This window comes from Sphaeramia orbicularis, chromosome 4 (assembly GCF_902148855.1).
Source record: "Sphaeramia orbicularis chromosome 4, fSphaOr1.1, whole genome shotgun sequence".
Classification (NCBI taxonomy): Eukaryota; Metazoa; Chordata; class Actinopteri; order Kurtiformes; family Apogonidae; genus Sphaeramia; species Sphaeramia orbicularis.
The window spans coordinates 8,510,979-8,536,131 of NC_043960.1; the positions used below are offsets into that span (position 1 = coordinate 8,510,979).

Genomic DNA, 25,153 nt, shown 5'->3' on the forward strand with positions numbered 1-25,153 from the left:
GAAACTTTTGCCCATATGAGTAATCAGGAAAGCAAACGTCAAAGAGTGTGTGATTTGCTGAATGCACTCGTCACACCAAAGGAGATTTCAAAAATAGTTGGAGTGTCCATAAAGACTGTTTATAATGGAAAGAAGAGAATGACTATGAGCAAAACTATTACGAGAAAGTCTGGAAGATACTATTAAAGAAGAATGGGAGAAGCTGTCACCTGAATATTTGAGGAACACTTGCGCAAGTTTCAGGAAGCGTGTGAAGGCAGTTATTGAGAAAGAAGGAGGACACATAGAATAAAAACATTTTCTATTATGTCAATTTTCTTGTGGCAAATAAATTGTCATGACTTTCAATAAACTAATTGGTCATACACTGTCTTTCAATCCCTGCCTCAAAATATTGTAAATTTTGCTTCCCCACCCTGTAGAACATTAGAAATACGCATAAAATAAGATATTATAGTTAATTGGTTATCATGATAGGAAGATACTATCATATTTATTGATCATTGTATTTGGAGTAAATATTTGAGGTGGATATGTATATTATAGTTTACATTGAAAACGGTTGATTATTGCAAATCTGATTGTGTATGAGGTGACTAACAAAAAGTGTAAACGAATGGTTTTTATGGATGTTTTGTGTTATTGTAAAAAATATACAGAGGAAAATGTGTGTTAACAAAGCAAAGGAGGCGGATCTAGTTTGATTATTAGATTGTAAAAAGGGGGTGGGAGTCAATAAGTTATACTTCTTCCGACTCCTTTTCGAGCGCAAAGAAATTGTATTTATTTATTTGTTTTGACCATGTTGTATGATTCTTTGTTATCTGATGATTCTGTGTGCTCGACATAAACTACTACTACTACTACTACTACTACTACTACTACTACTACTAAAATATTTATGTTTATGTTTATGCATTTGGCAGATGCTTTTTTCCAAAGCGACTTACAGGGGAAAACCAATTAAATCACTCAATCAATCAAATTTTATTTATATAGCGCCAGATCACAAAAAAGTTATATCATGACACTTTATATATAGAGTTGGTCAAAACGAGACTCTAAGCCAATTTACAGAAACCCAACAGAATCCTCCAGGAGCAAACACTTGTGACTGGTGACAGTGGCGAGGAAAAACTTCCCTTTAACAGCAGAAACCTGGAGCAGACCCAGACTCCTGGAGGATGGACGTCTGCCTTGACCAGTTGGGGTTAAAGAGAGAGGGTAAAGAAAGAGAAAAAGAGAGAGCGATAGAGATAGAGACTGGGGGAGAAGGGGGGAGTAGGGGGAGACACATGGAGGTAGTTGAGGATAAGTGAGTGGTGATGATGAGGGCAGGGAAGAGGCCGGACCACCGCAGCAGGTCCAGAGATAATCCTGGAAGAATAATAAAATACCCAATAAAATTAAAAAAAATAACTAAAAATTGGAGACATTTGTCCTTATTTTCATAATAACATATAACATCTGTCAGGGAAACACAGTATGACATGTTAACTTGGGTGAAGATATGAGAACACAGGTTAGACCAAAACTGCTTTGTGATATTACATTACATTTTTTTCTAACTTTATTTAAATATCAATATACAAACTTTGTCAAACATTGAGTATATAACACAATACATACAAGAGAATATATATATAAAAACAAAAAAACAATCATAAAATCAATATATGCATGGAATACATTTTCAAGAATTCATATACAAAAAATAAATAATAAATAAATAAATAAATAAATATATACATACATACATACATACATACATACATACATACATACGTACATACATACACACACACATACATACATATATACATACACACATACATACATACACACACATACATACATAAATACATACATACATACATACATACATACATACATACATACATAATTTCTCGCCAAAAATTTTCATCAACTGTCAGAGGAAACATTAAATAACTTATCATAACTATCAAGGAATGTCTTATTTTTTTATTATTAACAAAGGTTAATGATTTGTGAAGTGAATTAAATTCAATTAAAAAATGAGGAAAGGTCGGTTTGGAGGCTGAAAATTTTTGTTTATGAATAAAATATTTACCCAATAAAATAAAAAAAAATTAACTAAATATTGGAGACATTTGTCCTTATTTTCATAATAACATATAAAATCTTTCAGAGAAAAACAGTATGACATGTTAACTTGGGTGACGATATGAGAACACAGGTTAGACCAAAATTGCTTTGTGATGTTATATTCAAAAAACAAATGGTTTAAAGTTTCATCAGCATGTCCACAAAAAACACAGGAGTTATCCACATCCTTGAATTTTGAAATGAAAGAGTTGACAGGATATATCTTGTGCAGAATTTTGAAATGAATTTCTCCATACACTCCTTCTGCGTGTTTGTCAACAGAGGGTTAATGTCGTCATTTGAGTGACAGGCAGATCAGCCAATCAGCGGCCATTTTGTACAGAAACATTCTGCGTGGTTTTCGGGAAAGACTCCGCCTCTTGTCAGGAAGGGTTAGCAAGAGCCGAAAGCGAATACACGACTCCGCTTTAAGCCGTGAACTATCACCGAAGTCCACTGGAATTAACCTCACATTTTTTGGCTGTGGATACTGACATTTCTCTCATTGGTTTTGGCGTCGAAGAAGCGATAAATAATCCCGGAAACCACCCAGAGAGGATTTCTAACTTTGTTGAAGCGACTAATGCACTCTACGAAACGGAAGTAACTTGCCAGCTGTCTAGCTAATCTTGCTAGGTAAGTAAACCAACGAGTATTCGCTTTTCCGCTTTTAAACAATGTCAGTTAATTTCTGTAAATAAAACAAATTTCTTCATCTTTATTTGTCGCTGTCAAGTCGCGGAACAAACGACTGATATTTGCCTGTTGACTAAATGCTATCAGGCTAATGTCAACCAATGCTATCCAGACACAATGATAAGTCTCCATCAACAGAACAGTAAGTTAGATGAGAAACTAATGAGGCTTTCGCAATAATTGAGTCAAAATTTAAGTTAAGTCGTGACTCTTGCTATGTTGTAAAATTATCTTAGCTCATTGTTACACAGTGAGGACAAAGTAGCTCTAACAATCCAGCTTTTTATGATGCAATCCACCAACAGGGCCTGTCATTAAAAAAATAAAGGTTTCACTATCTAAGTTTTACCAATATTTTTCTGTTAAGTTGTAAAGAATCTGTCCATTTTAAGTGTCCTCAATTGGCTTTAACGCTATTTTCATTCAGTCCACCTAAAACTGTCTTTCTGTTTTAAAAAATAAGGGTAGAGAAAGTGAAAGTGGACATATGAAATGCCTTCTTTCATTCGATTCATGCATTGCGAAAGACAGAACTGGACCACAGGGACCAAAGGGACACAAGACAGTGAATCTGTTATTTTAGGTACATTTAGTTAACGGGAAATTATAAAGCCACAGTCAACAAAACAAACAAAACAAACACCTGATAATCATACAGATTTGCTGTCTTCTACTCCTGTAATGCCAATAGGTTACTAAACTGAAAACTAAACCCTACTAGTAAAGGTAGATTATGTATTTATCTGCTTCCTTATGGGCCCAACACACACTGAATGACATAAGGACGGAGACACAAGGGCTGTCACATTGAAACATGAGCTTATTAATTGTTATGTAAAAAAATTGCATGTAACCCAATTGATGTTTACTCTGGTAACTTTGTGCACACACTTTATTAGATTAGGTAACATGGTGGTATGTTTTGGACATAAAAATTGAGCATGGTATGATGATTTAAATATTTATTGTAGCCTAAATTATAAAAAATCTAAATAAATCATTGAAGTGCTTGTTCTCCATTGAACACAAGAACAGAAGAAAACTGGAGGCAACAAGATCATTAGAAGATTAGCAGTCCAACTGTATTAAATGAAGTGGAAATAATGGTTAAAATATGCTTTGAACAGAGGTAATTATTCCGATTATTTCAAGAAAATTTGACATGGCAATTGTGTAATAATTGTGGCAGACCTAAGAGAAACCACTGCTATCATTATCATTTTATTGTTACTTCATTTTCTCTCAGATCATACAATAAGGGGGTTTCTTGTTGCTTTTCTTGCAGCCTAAACTGAAACCTGAACAGTCAGACTTTGAACATTTATAGCACTTTAGGCACAGTTATGTTTGATCAGCATTTAACTGTTCCCTGATTTATTAACTGACAAGTTGAACTGATACAGCCTCCTCTATGTGAATACTATGTTCACGTCTATTAACTTTGATTGTAAAATTAGCAAATATTACAAATTTGCTTTTTTTTTTTTACTTAAATGTTGGCTTCAATTAATGCACAATGAGTCATAGGTGTTGAACATGTAAAAGCTAAATGATTAACATGGTGAGACCAAGCATTTAATATCACATTTAACATTTAAAGAGCACAAGTCAGTTAGCTCAGCTGAGTCATAAATTGTCTCCTTCTTGAATTCCCTTAACTATTTGGCCAGCTTTCTCTCTTCACTAGTCACAGGACCTTTTCTTGTAAGAACCAAGTGACATTTGTGACATGAATAGTGTACTTTACCATTTGCTTTCAGTTTTTTTATGTCACACACTCTGGCTTTGTGTCTCTTAAGAATCGACACACTGTGTGGTACATTTTGCTATAAAAAACAAATAAAGTCTCAAAACACAATCAAAAAACACTACCTTTTATCAAATATTTCTTCCGGCTGAATTGTCCACTTTCTCCATCTGAGGATGAGTGAGTAAATCTGTAAGAATTGCCATCATTATTGATTTCACATTACTTATGAAGATGTTTAAATAGGTCCTTGCTATATTTGTATTGCTTACATACTTGGGCAAAGAAAAACAAACAGTTTAAGATCATGTAACTAATGTGTTAAATTAACTAAAGGTCACCTTGAACAAATAACTCATTTTGCACAATGACTGCGTGTGCTTAACAGTAGAGATACGCTGGTAGTGCCAGAAAAAAAACCCATTAGATTGGAAACTTTGACATATTTGATTGAAAGAACTTGCTGGACTGCAGAGCAAAACATGCAAAGGCAGCTTTGCATTTCCATCAGGTGACCCAGTGTTTTGCTGCTGTAGCGCTGTTTTAAGAGCTGTGCCTTTCTTAGATACGGCTGTTATTATCAGTCTGCCGATACAGATGATGGGGAAACATTGCAATGAGAGAACAATTTTGGCATATTTTTTTATGTTTTGGTTTTGGAATACATCATGATTAGCATAATTTTGCTGTAAGCTGTGTTATAAATTTGAGGTTTCAGTTTTTGGACAGTCTTTTCTCCACTTGGATGCCTGTGTGATTGCCTGATATTTTGCACTGATTGCAATTAGATATGATTTAAAATGACAATTTGGCCAATACTGATGTTTTGTTTTATAGTCTTTAAGTTACTATTTTAAAGTCTTTAAGTCCTTCATCACATTATCAGCTACCTAGCACCATCTACAGACATGTGTCTTAACAGGTTAACTGGTCACTCTAAATCCCCTGTAGATGTGAACATTTATAGCCCTCGAGTCACACTGTCATGTTTGATCAGCATTTTACTGATACCTGAATTATTAAAAGACAAGCTGAGCTGATGTATAACAACTACAGTTCTTTTATCTCCCCCATTTCAATAAAATGTTCATGTTTATTTACTGGTACTTTTATAAATGCTAAAAAAAATCTGATATTTTAACCTAAATGATGGCTGGGATTAATGCACAATGAGTCAGTGGTATTAAAAATTGAAATGAGGTGAATGGGTTTAGGAAGTGGATGGATGAAAATGAATGAATGAAATCAAAATTTAGTGTAAGATGACATTGGTCCCATCACTGAAAAGACATCTAATATGTCAGAAATGATATTGGCCAGTAGCAGCAAATAAATAAAAAGCTGATTTGATAGTCTGCCAATGTATCTGTGCATTCCTAACCCTGGCCTCACAAGTCAGAGATTTGCAACCTAACGACAACCGCTTTAACTCTTAACTCTGTTAGTGTTCTTGTCCAAAACCTCACTTTATACTTATGTGAAGCAGACTGTCATGAAAGTTTTTCTATTGAAACTAAACTCGGTTTTCTTTGTACAGACATGCAGACAAGAGGCATTACTTTGTTTTAATTTAATTTTCTTGTTCTCCACTGTTGCTTTTTCTGCCATGATTCTACAGTTTGTTTGATTTGGCCTTTATGATCAAAACATTGACGCAGACATGAGGCAGCATTTGTCAGACTGAATGGGCCTGTCATCAAATTTACCATAAAAGCTGCTTCAAGGTCACATTTATTGTCTGTTAGAATAAACTTGTCCCTTTTGTTTGAAACGATGACAGGCAGCTGTAGCAGGATGATGTCATTATACCTGCAGGGCTTGATAGTTTTTGGGAATTACTAGCCTATGCCTGGGCCTGAGAGGAAGAAAGAATTGTATCCATCTACAGACTTCTGGGAAATCACAGGTGTTTTCAGGCAGGTAGAGAGGTTAAAAATGCGACAGGTGTAACTACAGATCACAGTAACACTTTCCTCATACGTGACCTTACTACTCTACTCTGTGGCTCCAAACAGAAGCTGGAAAAGCAGTTTCTCTTTCCCATAGTGGGATGAAAAAGTATCAGGTCATCTATACGTTATCTATCTGTGTTTTCATTTTATTATATTTTAACTGACTCAGAAATAGAGGAAAGAACTACAGAGGGAAGGTATGTATTTCCAAATTATGACATGTTTTTTCTCTCTGCTGATTTCAGCTCTGGTTACTGTAAAGAGTTGAAAGAAGTAGACTAGTAAATTGGTTAATAATTGCACAATCAGGACTGATGTGGGTACCCAAGCTGAAGATTCAGGTAAATCTACTTCTTCAGGTTACTTGCGTCACACTGACGAGGAAAGATCCCATTATGAGTGTTTCTTTTTTTCCCCAGAAATAAGTGTTTAAATGTAGGGTTCACTTATGAAAATTAAGTTGAATTTATTCTGTGTTTTGACTTGATCAATGAACAGATTTGTTTCACTTGTCTTCCAGCTGTGTCCTTAGTATTGTAATAATAAAGATCCAAATTTTGCCTAAATGCTTATTTTTTAGTCATATAACAACAAAAAAGCCATTCCCTAAGCCCATAACAAAAGGGAATACCAGCTACATTAATGTACTGTTTATATTTAGTTGACAACGTGTAGGCTCTGTAAGTGACATTTTGACATAGAGTGATGGTAGAAAGAGGAAGAATGAGGGGAACTGGCACTGTGATTGATGGACTTCATCTAAAAAGCTGAGAGATGACTCATTGACTTTCAGTAGAAATTCAGCTGTAATAAATGGATAGTGATGAGAAATGATGACTGTTAAAAGGACAGCCCACCTCCCAGGCTGACAACATCCAAATAATATGTTATTTTCATAACTGGCATGTCCAAAGTCAAAAAGTAAAAATATTCTGACATCAAAATTAGATTTTTTTAGGATCAGTTTTATGCAGAATAGAAACATCTAGGGACGATAGCAGTGCCCTGAGCTGTCATAACTTGCTTTGTCTTTTCCATCACATACTACATTCCTGGTAGATTTCTCTGGAAGCAAAGATAAAGTTACTCTCACTGAAACTTCCCATATCAGTATAATCTGTCCACTTGATAATCCTGTGCAGTGTCCAAGTGATCCTGAACTGTTCAAAAAAGAATTTGTTTGAGGTGCTCTTTGCAAAAGAGATTTATAAAGTAGTTAAAAAACAGAAAGAAAACTCCAAGGCACTCGCTTGATCCTGGACTGTGCTGCATTGTCGCTCATACTTTAAACAACAGGTGCCCATCAATGCAGATTTCACTCTGATGTCCCATAATTCCAGGGGCTAAGTGCTGGTGCTTGCCTCTCAGTTACTGAAAGTGTCTATGGTTGCATTAGTCCATGTGGCTCATGGCTGATTGCTGATGATTGGCCCATTTGCCTGTGACATCGAACACAAAATCATTACCTCTCTGACAATATGACCGCAATGATGGTTACAAGCAGTCTGCACACATCAGTCAACGACAGACATGCAGGTTTTTGTGGAAAGTATTCTGAGCCCTCATCAGCGCTCATCCAGATGTGAGTGCCAATATCCCCACAGCTTCTGTGTAACAGAGATAATGTCTCGGACATTTGTGTTGACATTGTGAGCTCTGTCGACATCAGTTTTCTCCTGTTGTTTATTGAGGTTATTTTCCGTATTCCTTTGTGTGTTTGGGTTTGGCACAGTACTGATGTGAGTCATCAGGTTAATGGATATTGAATTTAGAGGCGCTGCTGGTGTTTATTGAGATCACTACACAGTCAGTATTACATCCTTATTTTGTAACACTCATAGACCCACATGTAAGCATCATAAATAAACTTGGTTCAGTATGATGACTACTCAACAGCCACCCTTTTTTCAGAAAGTGTTATAAAGTAAGTTGGGGCCTAGAAAATCATAGCATTAGATTTATTCAGTGGAAGTTGTATCAAAAGCTATTCCATTATTTTTATGAAAAACATGCTTCTTAACTATTAATGGTAGAAGTTAATGTGTTATTTATACACAAATCCCCACCCAGATTTAATGATGCAAATAGGTAGGAGCCTTCCAATGGATAATTACTAGCCTGGCCAGCCATACTTCTTTCTCAATGAGAAATCCGGCTTGAATCCAAATATGAAGGCGGGACTAACAGACACCGAGTAAACCGATCACAGATAAGACGGCCGTGAAGTAATTATGTGAGGAGCAGATCCCTAATGTCAACAAATCTCAGCATGTTTCCATCATGGCGTGGAGTGGTCGTGGTTGAGTAGAAACTTTGGTGAATGATTATTGTCGCTTTTGTCAGCGAAACTTGAGAATACAGGGTGTAATCTGTAATTCAATCCTTATTTTTGAATCAAGTAAACAACCAACAAAAGTCGTAAAGAGATTTGCGGACTTGGAACTGACTTCGACTCATGACAAAACGAAGTCGTTGCGTATGACGCATTGCAAAACACCAACCCCCCAGACTTGCGATTGGTCGATATAGACTAGATAGTGAATATTTCACAGTAATTGGGCCAATTCCAGACTGTTTTCTCAGTATTGAATACATTGAGAAAACCGGATGTCTGGCCAGGCTAGATTATTACTGTAGTGACTAATGTATTTCAGGTGGAAACAAGTTATGTAACCCTAAATGATGCAATGAATAGCTTCTAATTTCAACATCAGTTTGGTAGAGAACATAAAGACTGGACAATGTCAGGGTTCTTCGGGGTTCATCAGGCTCATCTGGCCTCTGGAGTCCAGACCTGAACGCCATTGAGAATATTTAGGATGTGATGGAGAAGTGGGCATGGCAGGGTTCCAACTCTCCATCATCATTACAAGATCTTAGCTAAAAATAAATGCATCCTGAATATGTTTTGTTATTTACCGTACTTTCTGGACTATTGGCCGCCCCTGACTATAAGCTGCAGCCACCCCGTCTCCAACATCTCACCATCGATTCATTGATGCCAAGCGTACGTGCAGCAGCTCTATTTCCTTCTTCGACAGCCGGATCAATCATTAGCCAGGAAAACATAAATTAGCCGCATCATTTTTGAGCCGTGGGTTCACAGCGTGTGGATAAAAGTAGCGGCTTATAGACCGGAAATTACGGTAAGCTAAAGGTGGTCCCATGTAATATTGAGTGTGGGGCTTTTATTTTGTCCAGGCATTGTGTATATAACTGTATATGTCTTAAAGTTGCCCCATAGAGAACTGACATTCCCTCTTTTTTCTTATCCAGTGTCTGAATGCCAACTCTGTGGGTGATGGAGTTGAGCAGGCAACTCTGTGGGAAGATGAGGAGGTCGAAAAGGGTCCAACCTCCCTCTCCCCCTACTTCCTCTTTGGGCCTGGAGATCCACTTTTACATATCAAACACACACCAGCTGGAGTACTTAAAAGGCTGCTACACCGCTGAGGAGCTCTGTGTGGACGCTGCCAAGAAATGCTGTAAGTGACCGACTTGTTGGCAAAATCAAAAAAGTGTCTTCCCTACTTGATTCACTCACTGGTGTTGGACAGTATTGTAGCTATTGTTGAAGAGGGAAATCCAGCTTTAATCTCAGTACAAACCCAGCTAAAAAATGAACCTTATCATAACATACGGAAAACCTGTAATTCAGGGGTGGCCAACCCTGGTCCTGGAGAGCCACTATCCTGCATGTTTTAGACGTTTCCCTCTTCCAACATACCTGATTCAAATGATAAGTCTATCATCAAGCTCTGCAAAAGCCTGATAACAACTGTCAGGTGTGTTGGAAGAGGGAAACATCTAAAACATGCAGGATAGTGGCTCTCCAGGACAGGGGTTGGCCACCCCTGCTCTAATTGGTGATAATAAAACCCAGTAAAATGAAAATAAACATATGTAAGAATGTTTTATATCCAGTCTTACATTATACTTACATCCCAAGATGATTCATTTTCCCTTATGTAAAACAAATTGAACAGTCAGACAAATCTCCCGCTTAAAATCACTGAAATGATTAATTAGTTAATGATGTAGTTGATCTCTTTATCCCATAATAATCAGTTTATTTTCCTTATCTCTTAAATTTTGTCTTTAGCTCAAGGCTGCAGTACAGGAAAAAGATTTATCTTAATATGAAGAATTTTTTTTAATGTTCTGTTTCTTTTCTCAGCAATCTCCCCCTTGTGCCATAACCTGTTTGCCCTGTACAATGAAGAAACTGGTATGTGGTATCCCCCCAACCACGAGTTCAAGATCACAGATGAGACCAGTCTCAAGTTGCACTATCGTATGAGGTAAGACCAGAGGATGACCGCACTACATTAGTATTTACCTGTCATTAATAAGTGTACAATTATGCAGGTCTTCAGCTAAAAGTACATGCAAATCCCATCATATTTCAGGAGCAGTTGCAGAATATTTTTAAGGAGGAGATGAAATGAGTAACAAAGCTATAACAATTCACAGATCTGTTTGGGTTTGAAGAAGGAATTTGTGGCTTAGGGCTGGGCAATATATTAAATTAATTTGAAGAATCATGTTTTTACTGTCTGAAAATCATGAAAATGGAGATTTTTTTGCCCTGGAGACCTTTCTTCCTCAACAAAAATTTAAAACTTGTTTGCATGTATATATTCATTGTGAACATGACTGACAAATGTAATTGTTTTGATTAAGAGAACTATTTGTGAATCAGGTTTTTTCTTGAGTTCATATCGACAGAAAAGAATTATTAAAATTGTAAATAGTTTTATGGTCATACTGTTGCTATTTTTGCTTCACTTAGCAAGGAAGAGTTTTTTTTTTTGTTATTGTTAATGAAAGCTGTCTTTTTGGTGCAAAAGAAGCCAAGTTCTGGCCAGTTACAAACCAAGTGTCAGATGTGCTGGTCTCATTTGATGTGGTGTATCTCCAATGTATCACCTCAGAAGGTGATTTAAATGAGGATATTCTTGAGCTGAATGTGGTGCATGAACCATTTGATCATAACAGGATGTGTGTAGTAGATTAACTTTGACAGGGAAAAAGATAAAGAGAAACTCCATCTTAACAAACTGACAATGCTTTTGAGAAGACATTTACCCGACATACCAGCAATGTTATGACCAGATTACTTTAGGAAATTAATTACGCAAGTCTGTGTCTGCATAATACATTATGAAAGTCAGGTAGCATTTCATGCCAAGAGGAAAAAGAACTTTACGTGGTTTCAAATGCACTTCCTTTTTTCTGACAATAGCTAGAGGGGTGAAAAGGTAGTATGTGTAAATAATGTTGCATGTTATTTCCTTGTTTGCTTTTGTTAAAGCCTGCTTTGAATATTTTACGGTCTGTCAAACAAGCACGTTCCTCTGGTGGAGTATAGCTATTACCACAAACATTAGCATTACTAAATATTCTACACACACAAAAACATGGATTTCCAAAACACAAAAGAATAATTTGTTTGGTGGCTCCTCATTGACTGTAGTTGTGTCTGCTTGTGTGTCCTGTAACCCTAAGAGAAGACACAGTTCTGGTCACAGTGCACACCTTTTAAGTCACCACCAGAGTCTGTTTTCTTTTTCACTACTCTGTATTTCTGTTAGTTTGCAATGTCTATGTCCTTGTGTGTGGTTTATTTTTACCTGCTGGTGGCCTGGAACAACTGTAGAAGGGCCTGTGTGACGTAAGCTGGCATAGATCATGCATTTCCTCTGAAAAACACAGGCTAGCTGAAATATTGCCTCATTTCAGAGAAAAGAGGAAAATAGGTCAAAATGTATAAGAGGAAAAAAACTGAAGTGCTGCTACTGTCTTCGCATGAAAATTAAAAGTAGCCATAACAAAGAGAGAAAAAGATGGACGTACAGTATTTTCCATGACGATATAAGCATGAACATTTTAACACTTTAATCATTGCATACAATAGAAGAGGCCAAAGGACACTTCCTGTTGTGTTGTGCCTGTTTCATTGTGCTTTCAGCTCTGAAACACAGACAGAGTCTGTATGTGGCGATAGTTGCTATCATACAGATTTTTATTTGACTATCACATCTTCACTTCTGCAGAAGGGTGAATATTGGTTTAGTGGATATCAAAAAATTCTTGAAAATGGAACAAATAATGTAGACTTCATTTCAGTAATCAATCAGGAATGCCACTAGCAGACTTGTCAAAATTACTGTAGTTACTGTACACGCTTTGAGTATGCGTTCATAGAAAAGCGCTATATAAATCCAATCTATTATTATTATTATTATTATTATTATTATTATTAATAATAAAATTCCACCTTTGTAACATCAACGTTTATCATGTTCATTCATTTATTTGTTTATTTCGAACATTTACAGAAAACACGCAATTTAAAAATTGCAAAATTATTCATTTACATTCAAAAAGGAGTGGGAAGAAGAAAAACGTATTTAATTTCACCCCCGTTCTCATTATCAAATAACTAAACATCATAACATTTTAAATACTCACTCCTGTCCTTAGACTTCAAGCCAGAACAATGAACAAACTAGGCCTGTACCAAACTAGAGTAAACTCATCCGACAGTGTTTACATTATATGACCAAAATGTGTATGAAAAATAGAAACAAAGTACATTCCCAGTAGTGTTACCGCGAATAACAGTTAACCGTCAGCTTACATTATAATAATTACCTACCAACAATAGTAAAAACAAACAAGCAAAAAAAAAACGATACGACAAATGGTAAAGGGCAGCACATATCAGTAATGGTAAGAACAATACCAGAAGGTAAGGAACGTGAAGAACAATAAGCACACATTAACATTGTAAGACTGAATATTGACGTAGCATAAGTATTAAGACCCTCTATCCTTATACTGGAACCAGACCATATGTTTATGTAGCAGTTTAAATCTGTCTGTTATTATGAAAAATAGCTTTAATTCCTTTTAAACAAGTGTGGATTTTTGGACCTGGCACTAAATTCTGTCATGTAAAAGTAAAAAGGGTTTCTGAAATGCGTACAGATGATTGGTTTTATAATAATTTTGCCTTTTTGTTTTTTTTTTCTGTCAGGTTTTATTTCAGGAATTGGCATGGCACCACTGAAGGAGAGTCTCCAGTTTGGCGACACTGTATCAGCAAACTCAAAGGAAGCCCACAGAAAACCCCAGAAGGAACACCCTTGTTGGACGCTGCCTCCTTGGACTACCTGTTTGCTCAGGTGTGTACTTGCATCAAGTTTGCTGTTGTGACTTAGCAGTAGTAAGTTTACTGGTGATGACCGATGTCTTTTGGCATTGGTTGGAGAAATCTACGATACCATTCTGATATAAAGTTTAGGATGTGGCGGCAAAATCCTCCAAATGTGTTTTAATAAAGTTGAGATCTGGTGACTGTGGAGGCTGTAGAATATGACTCACATAATTTTCCTACTCATTAAACCATTCAATCTCCTCATGCATCATAGAAATGACTCCCATCAGGATAGATATGTTCATCATAGTCCAAAGACGATTACTCAGAACAACTTGGTGTCGATTTTTAATACAAGTGTAGATTTAATCTTTATTTATTATTACTAGAAGTTCTTATGTCAGCCTGAAAAGTGGCAGAAAACAAACAAACAGAACAGATGCAAACTGGAATAATATATTTATTCAAGTCATTACAGGTGATCATCAAGTAGGCCATTGAAAGCAGTTAATCAGTCAGAAGTAAAACATTTACAGTCAGATATTTTCAAAGATTTAACATTGCAACTGAGCTGCAGGAGTCAGATTTTTAGTCTGTAGTGGTCATTTAATGTAACACTAACCCACTTGTCAAATAGCACACTTAAATGTGCACTCATCTAAGTAACTACCGCATTGACCCACGGGTGCAAGATGTGGTCATTTTTATGCTGTTGTGTATCCGCGCATGCTGCACTGCATCTGTCCAGTAGTCACTGCCAAAGCGTTTTGGCCATAGCAACATGATTGTAAGGGTATTGTATTCCAAAATTACTAATATCTCCCAAAACACTGGTCCTATCAACTTGCCGTGTTCGCTACTATCTTCCTTAACCAAAAATACATAAGTATGCCAAACTGCAGCAGTCAGCTTTTTCCGGATTTTGAGTGATTGTCGAGACACAAGCACACACACGCGCACAGAGGCCACTTTGCTTTTATAATATAGATGAGGGATATACACATACTCTTACTCTTCTGTAATGTCCCTCTGCATGTGACCATCAATGGACTGCTCTTGCTGAAAATCTGATCGTGCATTGCATTTACATCCTCAATCACCTGAGCAAGAGCTGCTATTCAGTTTTTCCCTGCATATTACACCCACAGTCGACCAGTTTCTGACCCTGCTTACTGATTATGTTTCCTATAGATCTAAATGCAGACGTCACTAGTCAGTGTTTCTGATGAAAAACCATTCAGTTGAAATGCCTCGGTGACTCAAGCTGCTGCGGTCTGTGCCCTATCAATGAGTAATCTTTCAAAAGTTGAATCTTTTTCTCATGCCACTGTGATATAAAATAGAATCAACCTGGCCTCCTCAGTGTTTTTACTCTATATACCTGCCACACAGTAGGATAGATTGTTAATTGCTCAATGTACCGTGCGGTACGTCTGTGTGGAAGTATCTGCATTATGTCTCTCCACTCATTTATATGCTTTGTGTATTTGATATTTAGGGTCAGCATGACTTCCAGGTGGGCATGGTTCCATTGAGAGTGTCCCAATCAGATGCAGAACAACATGAGATTGAAAACGAGTGTTTGGGCATGGCTGTACTCGCTATCACTCACTATGCCATGATCATGGAAATACCCCCATCTGCTGCTTCTCAAGAAATCAGGTAAATCAGATCTACACACACATACCAATGACTGTCTTTACTATTTAAAGGAGTGATATTTTGCTATTTTAAATGGAATTATGCATTTTAAAACATTTCCCTATGGTCTACATAAACTGTAAATGCTATGCTAGGGTCTGAATTCTTCATTAATTCAACTCCACAGGCCCATCTTTAGTCCCATTTTTGAGTAATGACACGATAAAGGTCGTTTTGAGTACTGGCCCTTTAAATGCAAATGAGCTCACTCCCTCCAGGTTGTTGGCTGTGCTTCTCTGTCCCGTTCACCCACATGAGTTTTTTAATACAATCAACGACTGAACATTTTAGGTAATCGGCTTGAAGTTTGGACATATTTTCAGTATGGACTACAACCGCTGCTGCTGATAAACAATTATGTCATACTCGGAGAAATGTTCGTTGGAAGTCTTGACCTTATATGTGTAAATGTCGTGACGTAACTAGTTATAGACGTAACAGATAAAGAGGGAATTGAAACGGGTTTTAGAAATCCACTCTATTTTTGACAAAATGAATATAAAGATAGCTTTGCAGCACCTGGAGGGTTCAAATTCAAATTTTATGAACTGTTAGGGTCCAAATATACAAATAAGTGAACCAAAGACTAATAAAAGTGGGTTTAGCAAAATATGACCCCTTTATTGTGTGTCATCAGATACATTTTTTTCTCAACCTTGTCCACAGCACATTAGATATAAAAATAAATGTCAAATTTCTTGTCTTTCTCTATCTTAATCCCACCAGCTACAAAAAATTCATCCCAGAGGCGCTGAACCGTAACATCAAGCAGCGCAACATTCTGACTCGTGTCCGCATTAACAACGTCTTCAAGAAGTTTCTTAACGAGTTTAATCATCGTACGGTTAAGGACAGCAACATCACACCATATGACCTGAAGATTAAATACCTGGCCACGCTGGAGGGTCTGACCACAGGCCTTGGTTGGGAGCTGCTGGAGCCCAAGTCAGTCAGTGTGAAGCAGGAAGAAGAGCTCTGCAATGGATTTGGTGAGAATTATTTAAGAAGATAAAGTCAGTGATCATGGTAGATACAACGCCTTAGTGTTGTTTGAAATGTAGTTTTACTAGAGTTACAATAGATTTCGTCAAGATAGTTCCTGTGAGAATTGGTATGACTCCAGATTGATGTCATCCTGTTATAAAATATTCAGGCTTGGTGAAACAAAACACTGAATAGTAGCTACTCAAACAGTAAGTGGTAGGAATTACAGGGGCTCCATGACAGTAGTTAGTATGTTTACAACAAAGCACATGTGGGTTCCACAGTTCTTAAAGAAAAAAAAGTTGACAAGCCAAAAGTGAAAGAAACAAGATGTTTATTTATTGCATTAACCCAGTGAGTCTTTGGTGGTTTTATCTTTGTTTTGGTTCAAGGTTACTTTATTTATACCTGTGGGTAGATTTGTTTTGGTTTTGGTTTTTGTTGCCAAAGTATGAAGATCTTGATGATTTTGAGTCAACATGAGAACTGACCTGTGGATCTGAACATAAACAATTACCATAGATATCAGACCAGCTATACTCATCTTCTGCAAGAACAATACAAGTTGCATTCATTGTTTTTTTTTTTTTTCTATACTGATGTTTATAATAACTGTGTGCTTTGACTATTTTAGCTTTATTTAAAATGTTTTAATAGTATAATATTTATTGTTGTTGAAAGGCTACTACAACCAGGCTCAAGGGCAAAACCAGAGCCAGTGTCAGATCATGGAGACAAGCCCTGACGTGCAGGTCCTGGTGACTGGTACAACAGGAATTTCCTGGAGAAAAAAACCAAGCACAGTAAGTGAAACTGTATTGAAGACAGTGTGTTATAAGGGGTTATGTATTAATATGTGAAAGGGATCATTGATGCAGTTTTTATTCTGCTACAATATTCATCCTCACTGATCAAAATCTGTTATTTTCAAATTTAATTGCAATATTTATTTATTTGTTTGTTTGTTTGTGTACTTGTGTGGCTAAAAAAATTAGGTGGTCCCGGTTTCCAAAGAAAAGAACAAGTCAAAGAAGAACAAGCACGACAGTAAACAGAAAAATGACAAGAAGAAAGAGGTGGATGAAGGCTGGGTGGTGTTTTGTGACTTCCATGAGATCACACACACCGTCATCAAAGACTCAACTGTCACCATCAAAAGACAGGACAACAAGAGGATGGTGAGACACACACACACTGATTAATAACCTCTTTGTTAATTCAGAATCAACATTCAACCAGTATGTATGATTTGTTAGCTGTAATGTAAACACTTTCCTCAGCTACATCTCCCTTTACTTGTTGTTTTCATGGTGAACGTGACTAGTTCTAACATTTAGACCTCACATCCCCCATATTAACTCTCCTACTATCCTCAAATATTACTAACACATTTTACCCTTGGGGTCAACTTGACCCCAAGGATATTTGCCTCCAGAAAATGATTTACATAGAATTGTTGACCAAGACATAAAGTCATTATTTGAGCTTGTCATATAACCATTAATTAAAAATATTGTACTTGTGATGGTAATTTCAGAGGGGAGGCATGTGTAGTTGGAAAAACTTGGATGTGATCAACTCGCCAGCCTACATTGGTTTCCTCATTTTGGCAGGAGTTCACAAGCCAAGTTGTTTCCCACATGCCTACACAATGAGAAGTATCAAAGTTCTGGTGGGAATAGTTATTTTCCCCACCTTTCTGGTATGCATCAACTCAAAAGTATCAACTCTGCACTTGCAGGTGTGGGGATGTTAGGTCACACACACAGACAAGTTTTACACAGCTAAAACAGCCTGGGGTCAAATTGACCCTAGAGGAACACCAGTACATGTAGTATGTGTTCAGCACATTGAAAAAAATATCATCATGATAATTTTATGCTTAACCAGTTGTCCCCATCAAAATTAGGAAAAGTCATGAAATATGAAGTAAAAAAAAAGATTCAACTATATTTTTTTGAATGATAGACAGTGAACGGGTTCAAATTGACCCCAAGGATATTATGAGGGTTAAAGCATTACTTGCCCTTCTCTGTATGTGATACGCCATAGCTAAAGGTGGCAACACCAAAATACATTTTTCTGACCATGCAATATTCACCTTTCCCCTTCCTCTTTTGCTTCATCTCTTTCTCCCTACCACATCACTTTTCAGGAGTTGCAAATGATGTCTAGGGCAGAGGCTCTGTCCTTTGCAGCCCTTGTGGATGGGTATTTCCGTCTGACTGTGGATGCTCACCACTTCCTATGCACAGAGGTGGCCCCTTCTTCAGTGGTCCATAACATCGAAAATGGCTGCCACGGACCTATCTGGTAAGCTGAATAAAACAAGGGTGTCAAACTCATTTTAGTTCAGGGCCACATACCAGGTCATATTAGTAAAATAATAACATAATAATCTCTAAATAATGTCACCTCCAAACTTGTCTCTGTGTTTTAGAGTGAAAAATTATATTAAGAAAATGTTTACATCTACAAACTATCCTTTACAGAATGTCAAATAACATGATAACCACAAATGACCTGAAATTTGTTGCTCAGTTTAACATTTACCGATATGCATTACAACTTCCAGATCACAGTGGATTTACACATGCACACAATATTTAGTACCCAGCATGATGATGTTAAAACTCCACGTATTTTTCTTACGAAATTTCAGGTTGTCTATGGCTATTTAGATTATTCACATTTTTATGAAAAGATTGTTTGTAAGTATAAACATTGTCATCATGTAATTTCAATTTTATCACCATAAAAAAACAAAACAAACATTTGGAGAAGTCATCATTTATAGGTTGTAATCCACTTGAGATCTAAATCGTCTGTATGCGGCCCCTGAACTAAAATGACACCCTTGTATCTTCAGTGTAATTTTTGTACCACACAAATTCATCCCATGGGCTGGATTGGACCATTTAACGGACCGGCTTTGGCCCACAGGCTGTATGTTTGACACCTCAGGTTAATAAACAACTGAAAATAAACCTGTCACTGAAGCAAAAAGATAATATAATGTCAATCAGCATTCATTAGCTTCTTAAAATCATTCATTTTACTCACTACCTTTACTGTAAATGACTGCATTTTCAATATTTTTCATTTCTTTATCCAGTACGGATTATGCCATCCACAAGCTCCGTCAGGAAGGCAATGAGGAGGGCACATACATATTGCGCTGGAGCTGCACCGATTATCATTACATCATCATTACGGTGGTCTGCACTGAGGTAAGATATAGAAATTAAGTTAAATTACAGTTGTACATTTTTCACTGCAACATAAAGATCGAAATGTGATATCTTTGGTCGTGACTCCCAAACAATGGTCTTAGGTCACACTATAGTGACGTGGGTGGGTGACACATGCCGAAGAGCCTTTATTCTGGTATATTGAGTTGTGTCATCGCCTGTGACTCAGTGGGTTCTAACCTCGACACACTACCTCTGTTTATTTATCCCCATGTCAGACAGTGTTACTTTCAATAAGCTTGTTTGCTGCAGTCTCACTATCTCTGAGGGAAACATCAGTGAGAAAGCAAAAATTGTCTCTTTGTTCCTGTAGTATCAAACCAGGAAATTAGTTTCGTAAGCTGTTTACAGGACCGTGTAGTAGAAGGCAATATGAGTAAAGCATGTATTATTATGAGAGCTAATGGCAGACAGCTCAGCGACGTATGTAAAAAAAGAGATAATTTGCTATTCAAACACAGATAAATGGGACTGAATATTGCCAGTTAAGTTTATATTGGATTACAGGGTACATGCGTCAAAACTGTAGATGTTAGCAAACACCCAGTCCCTGAAATATACACTGTCATATTCATGAAGCTGACTCTCTGGATCTTGGGTAAATAGCCACAGTTGACATAGTCTGTTTATATGTGAATCTAAAAGGAACATCTTTCTGTCCAGTGCTATAGCTAAAGCTTCTGCAAGACTTCATAAAACATTTTCAAGTTTTGTAAGCGTGGAGTGGATTCCTTTGTCATGTTTACTTTGTTTTAGATTTAGATTAGATAATGACCTCAACATGACTCATGAGTGTTTATTATCCAACATCCACAATATCTCTAGTTCTAGATTTTGGTTCTACCCTCCTGCCTTCCTTTCTTCTTCCGTTTCACCTTTTGTATATTTATTTACTCGTGTTCTTTTTCTTGTCCCCCATCTTCTTCATCCTAGTATGACCTGAGGGACTCTCGTCCAGTGCGGCAGTTTAAGAACTTTCAGATTGAGGTGGCCCCCAATGGGTATCGCCTCTATGGCACCGAAACACTGCGGCCTTCTCTCAAAGAGCTGTTGGAGCACCTGGAGGGCCAGAGCCTTCGCACCGAAAATCTCCATTTCCAGCTGATACGTTGCTGCCCTCCACAGCCCAGAGGTACGCTAAAAACAATCCCACATAAACACAAGGTACAGTCCTGGTGGTTTAGGCTCACACAGTAGTACTGTTGTTTAAGAAAAACACAGATTTGAGGAAGAACAAGCATAATTAAGGGTGCAGTGTAAGATTCAATTGGATTTAGGTGTATTTAATTGCAGAAACTGACAGGGACAAAGGAGTTCAATAAATACATGGAGAATTGCAGAAATATATATATATATATATATATATATATATATATATATATATATATATATATATATATATATATAAAAGATTTTTTCAATAGTGTCTCATAACAATGAGAATAGTATTTTCATTAACCTCGAATGATCTGTTGTTATCTACAAAGGGAGCGGGTTGGCGTTCGTTGAGTTTGCCATGTTTCTGCAGTAGAATGGAGTTCTTCTTTTTCTGTTTACCGTTTCATAGCATGTGTCACCAAAGTTAAAGGTGCTTTTCCATCACGTGCAATTTTACAGTTTAGAACAGAATTTTTGTCCCCGTAAGCGGAGGAGGGACAACACCAAAGCTGGCTCTATCAAGGGACTTCTGTGTTTTTTGGCACCACCACCACCGCCTTCATCTTCATCATCAGATGTCATTAAATATAGTATCTCACACAGTGAACCTTTATAGCAAAATAGTAAACAATAGTAGGGGAGACGGGATGTAAATGCACAGTTTCGATTAAACAATTAAATATATTAAATCAGTTGCTGTGGGTTACCATAGGGCATGGTCTCAAGTGGTTACGAAGGGTAAAAAAGTTGTTCAGATTATTATGAGTCGGCCTACATTTACATAAGTGTATATAGTGCATATAAGTGTAATACATGGATGGTAATGGTATTTCAAGTACTTTGAGGCCTTGCAAAGACATTTGTCAATTTCAGCCATTTTCACTGAAATCTTTATGTACATCTTGTTATGTAGAATAATAAAAACACATAAAAACTACACATAAAAACAGATAAACATACATACAAAATTACATACATAAAAAAATTAGCAATTTTTTTTTAGCATATTAAAAGTTGCTGTGTTCACTTGAAGTTGCCAAAATTAACATTACCATAATGTCAGGTATATTGTTGACTGGAACTCCTGCAATTTCGGTGAAAAAAAAATTAATCGGTCTAGGATTGGAGGATATCAATATGAAGGGAAGTCTGGTTACGTAAAGTGATTTTGGTTACGTAGGGTAAATTCTCAAGTCCTCGAAGCTGGTAATCAAAATTATTTGTCAAGCACAAATGATTTAATATTATCCCAATATCATGCTTGGAGTGACTACTTATAAGTAATTGATAATGTTCAAAACCTATAATCAATAAGGTTGAAACATAAACCAGTACTCTCTTGGGCAAGTAAAACATGAGACAAAAATGCAAATGTGGACATCAAATATAGTCTTTTAAAACAATGAAAATCATTTGGCTCTCTCTTTTTTTTTTTTTTTTTTTTTAAACAGTATAGTTGGTTTTATGACTCCCAAAGAGTTATGTATCAGCTACAAATGACAAAATAAGTCTATCTTAAAGTTTTTTTTTTCACCCAACATGTTCATAGTCCCCTGATTGTGCCCTGAAATAAATATAGCTTGGGCAGGTCTGTCTTGGACTACACGCACAAACAAATGCCTAAAATAGGGCAGATGAACAAAGGAATGTTCCTTGCTGTGGCATCCAGTCATCCACACCATGTGCAGTATAACACTTCACTACTGTTCTTTTTCTTCATCACAGTTGGGTGTGATGGCACCACACTTGATTGTTATGTTACATGGGGTCAGAAGTGAGACCTCTCAAATCCCAGAGGTCTGAGAAGGTTTGCTTTCCCTCCGTATGCGATTAGGTTCGGAGACGCCCTTTAGATGAATGCCAGTATGTCTCTCACTAACTGAGGCAGTGAAGCAGTCCTCAAACCAACATGTGTCTGAGTCTTTGTGCTGGTGTGAAATGGTGTCAGGGAGGAAGAGAGTTGTAAATGTGGGTTTCCGGAGCCAAAGTAGCACTCTTCTGTTTACCTCATGTAGGAAAAGGTGGAGCTCAACCTGTACGTGTGCATGGATGAGATGAGGTGTTTTTGTTTGTTTGGGGTTCTGTGGTGTTGATAACATCACATATTGCATGACAGGGCTAGTTCATTAGAGGAAGACAAAAGAAAGGGAAGATGTTTTGTTGTCTGCATTTACATATTTATGCTTTAGTGTCCAACATCCACAGCAACTCTAGCTTTAGCTTTTGGTTGTTACATTTACTTAATTGGTAAGTAAAATCTGTCTGTTTTTCCGTATCTTTGAACAAGAATATGCAGGATAAGTAGGTATGGAGGAGGGCTAGGTGTAGTACAGTGTGTTGTATTCCGTGGTAGGTTGACATGCATGTTGTGTTTTGGTTTTGCATGCATATTGTGTGTCATGGAACTGTGCTTGTGACATTATTTGACTGGGTATGTAGGCTGCGCTGACAAAGTGCAGATACCTTCCCCCCCTTAAACCACAGTGCGCTGGTTTTGTCACAACATTAGCTCTGAGACACCCACAGACACGTAGAGACACACATACGTATCATAGGGAGACATTTTCACTCCATCCTCCCACACAGGGCTCTGTAGGTAGAAAAAATAACCCCGAATCAATATGGCAACCCAACCTGAGTAGCTATTCAATCTTTGCAACATTGACGTAATTATGAGAGCCTATTGAATGTCATGTTAACACCTTTTGGTCCAATGAGGCAGTTCAGGTTCAGTTTAGCTCATTGTCAACATCATTACTGCTTTTATTGTTGTCATAATGTTTTGTGAAAGGGAAACCACAGCAGACAACAGTGTTAGAAATGGCAGGATGACGACTATAAAAGCAAACATGACATTTGTTGAGTAGAATTCGCCAGCACAAAGAAGTGTCACGGCTCTGTGGGTTTACTTTTAAGCCTAGAAACGTAATCCTACTTTTAAAACTGTCCAGAAGTTTTGGAGATATGTAGTATTCAGGGAATGTAAAGTTATGTATCTTGGAAGTTTGAATAATTATGATCCAGAAAAAGATAGATATTTAACCAAAATATTATTGATCACATGTAAAAAAAAAAAGCAATAATGAAAAACTCGTGCAAGGCTGAACCGCCCACTACAACCCAGTGGCTGGAGATCATAAGAGGTTTACACCATGAGAGAATGACCCATGGGCTTAGAATGAGAGAAAGTGCCTTTGTGACTAAGTGGGAGAAATGGACTTAGTATGACACAGTGAATGATGCTTAGAGGAGTGCTTAAAGCATTTCCCTGTGGTCTACATAAACTGTAAATGCTCTGCTTGGGTCTGAATTCTTCATTAATTCAACTCCACGGGTCCATCTTCAACCCTATTTCTGAGTAATGACACCAGAAAGGTCATTGTGAGCGCCGGCCCTTTAAATGCACGAGCCACTTCACGCCCCACCCCCTCCAGGTTGTTGACTGTGCTTCTCTGTCCCGTTCAGCCACTTGTGTTCGTTAATACAGCCATTTTAGGTAGTTTAGATTTATTTTTAGCATGGATTACAACCGCTGCTGCTGCTAAACAATTATGGTGCGCTCATAGAAATGTTCATCCGAAGTCTTGACCTTATATGTGCAAATGTCGTGATGTAACTAATTATAAAATGTAACAAATTAAGGAGGAATTGAAACAGGTTTTAGAAATCCACTCGATTTTTGCCAAAATGAATATAAAGATAGCTTTGCAGCACCTGGAGGGTTCAAATTCAACTTTTTGAGCTATAAGGGACCAAATACACAAATAAGTGAACCAAAGACTAATAAAAGTGGGTTTAGCAAAATATGACCCTTTAAGGATTGACAGTCGAATATATGTACTTTGTTTTTGATGATAGATATCAGTAAACATGACTTATTTCTTCTCTTTTTTGTTTCTTACTTAACACATCTGTCCTATTTCTCTATCTAACTCTACAATGGAATACAGTATTTGAATATGTATGTTTTGTTTAAATGTGAAAAACTTCTATAAAAATATGAATATCAAAAATAAAAAAAAAAGAAAGAAAGCGCTTAAGTGATATATAAATAACACACTGCAACAGGTCTCTTTATTTATTTATTTATTTATTTTGCAGAGGTGTCCAACCTGATGGTGGCCACTAAAGACAGAGCACCCGTCCCTCAGACACCCATGCAGGAGAGCCAGCTGAGCTTCCATCGCATTCTCAAAGAGGAGATTGAACAGGTATAATGCTGAGCTGTCATATGATGATGTTTACCTTCCAGATGCACCTTTCTGTCGACTGCATATTTGCTAAATACAGCGGGCCATAAAACAACAAACCCCTCTGCATTTTAATCTGGTATCACAACTCAAACTGTACTGCTTATTTGGATTTTACTGATTAG

The 25,153-nt window shown here is 37.0% G+C and overlaps 1 protein-coding gene across 1 annotated transcript in view; it reads left to right on the plus strand.

The window, feature by feature from the left end:
• Nucleotides 1-2,497: 2,497 nt before the first annotated feature.
• jak1 (Janus kinase 1) overlaps nt 2,498-25,153 on the plus strand; it is a 41,314-nt gene continuing 18,658 nt past the window's right edge. The window contains exons 1-12 of the mRNA XM_030132236.1: nt 2,498-2,763; nt 9,799-10,007; nt 10,700-10,823; nt 13,565-13,712; nt 15,183-15,346; nt 16,112-16,374; nt 17,051-17,172; nt 17,365-17,547; nt 18,525-18,682; nt 19,485-19,599; nt 20,554-20,752; nt 24,880-24,989. Of these exons, the coding sequence (XP_029988096.1) occupies nt 9,806-10,007; nt 10,700-10,823; nt 13,565-13,712; nt 15,183-15,346; nt 16,112-16,374; nt 17,051-17,172; nt 17,365-17,547; nt 18,525-18,682; nt 19,485-19,599; nt 20,554-20,752; nt 24,880-24,989 (1,788 nt within the window). The 5' untranslated portion in view covers nt 2,498-2,763; nt 9,799-9,805. The remainder of the gene's footprint in view (nt 2,764-9,798; nt 10,008-10,699; nt 10,824-13,564; nt 13,713-15,182; nt 15,347-16,111; nt 16,375-17,050; nt 17,173-17,364; nt 17,548-18,524; nt 18,683-19,484; nt 19,600-20,553; nt 20,753-24,879; nt 24,990-25,153) is intronic.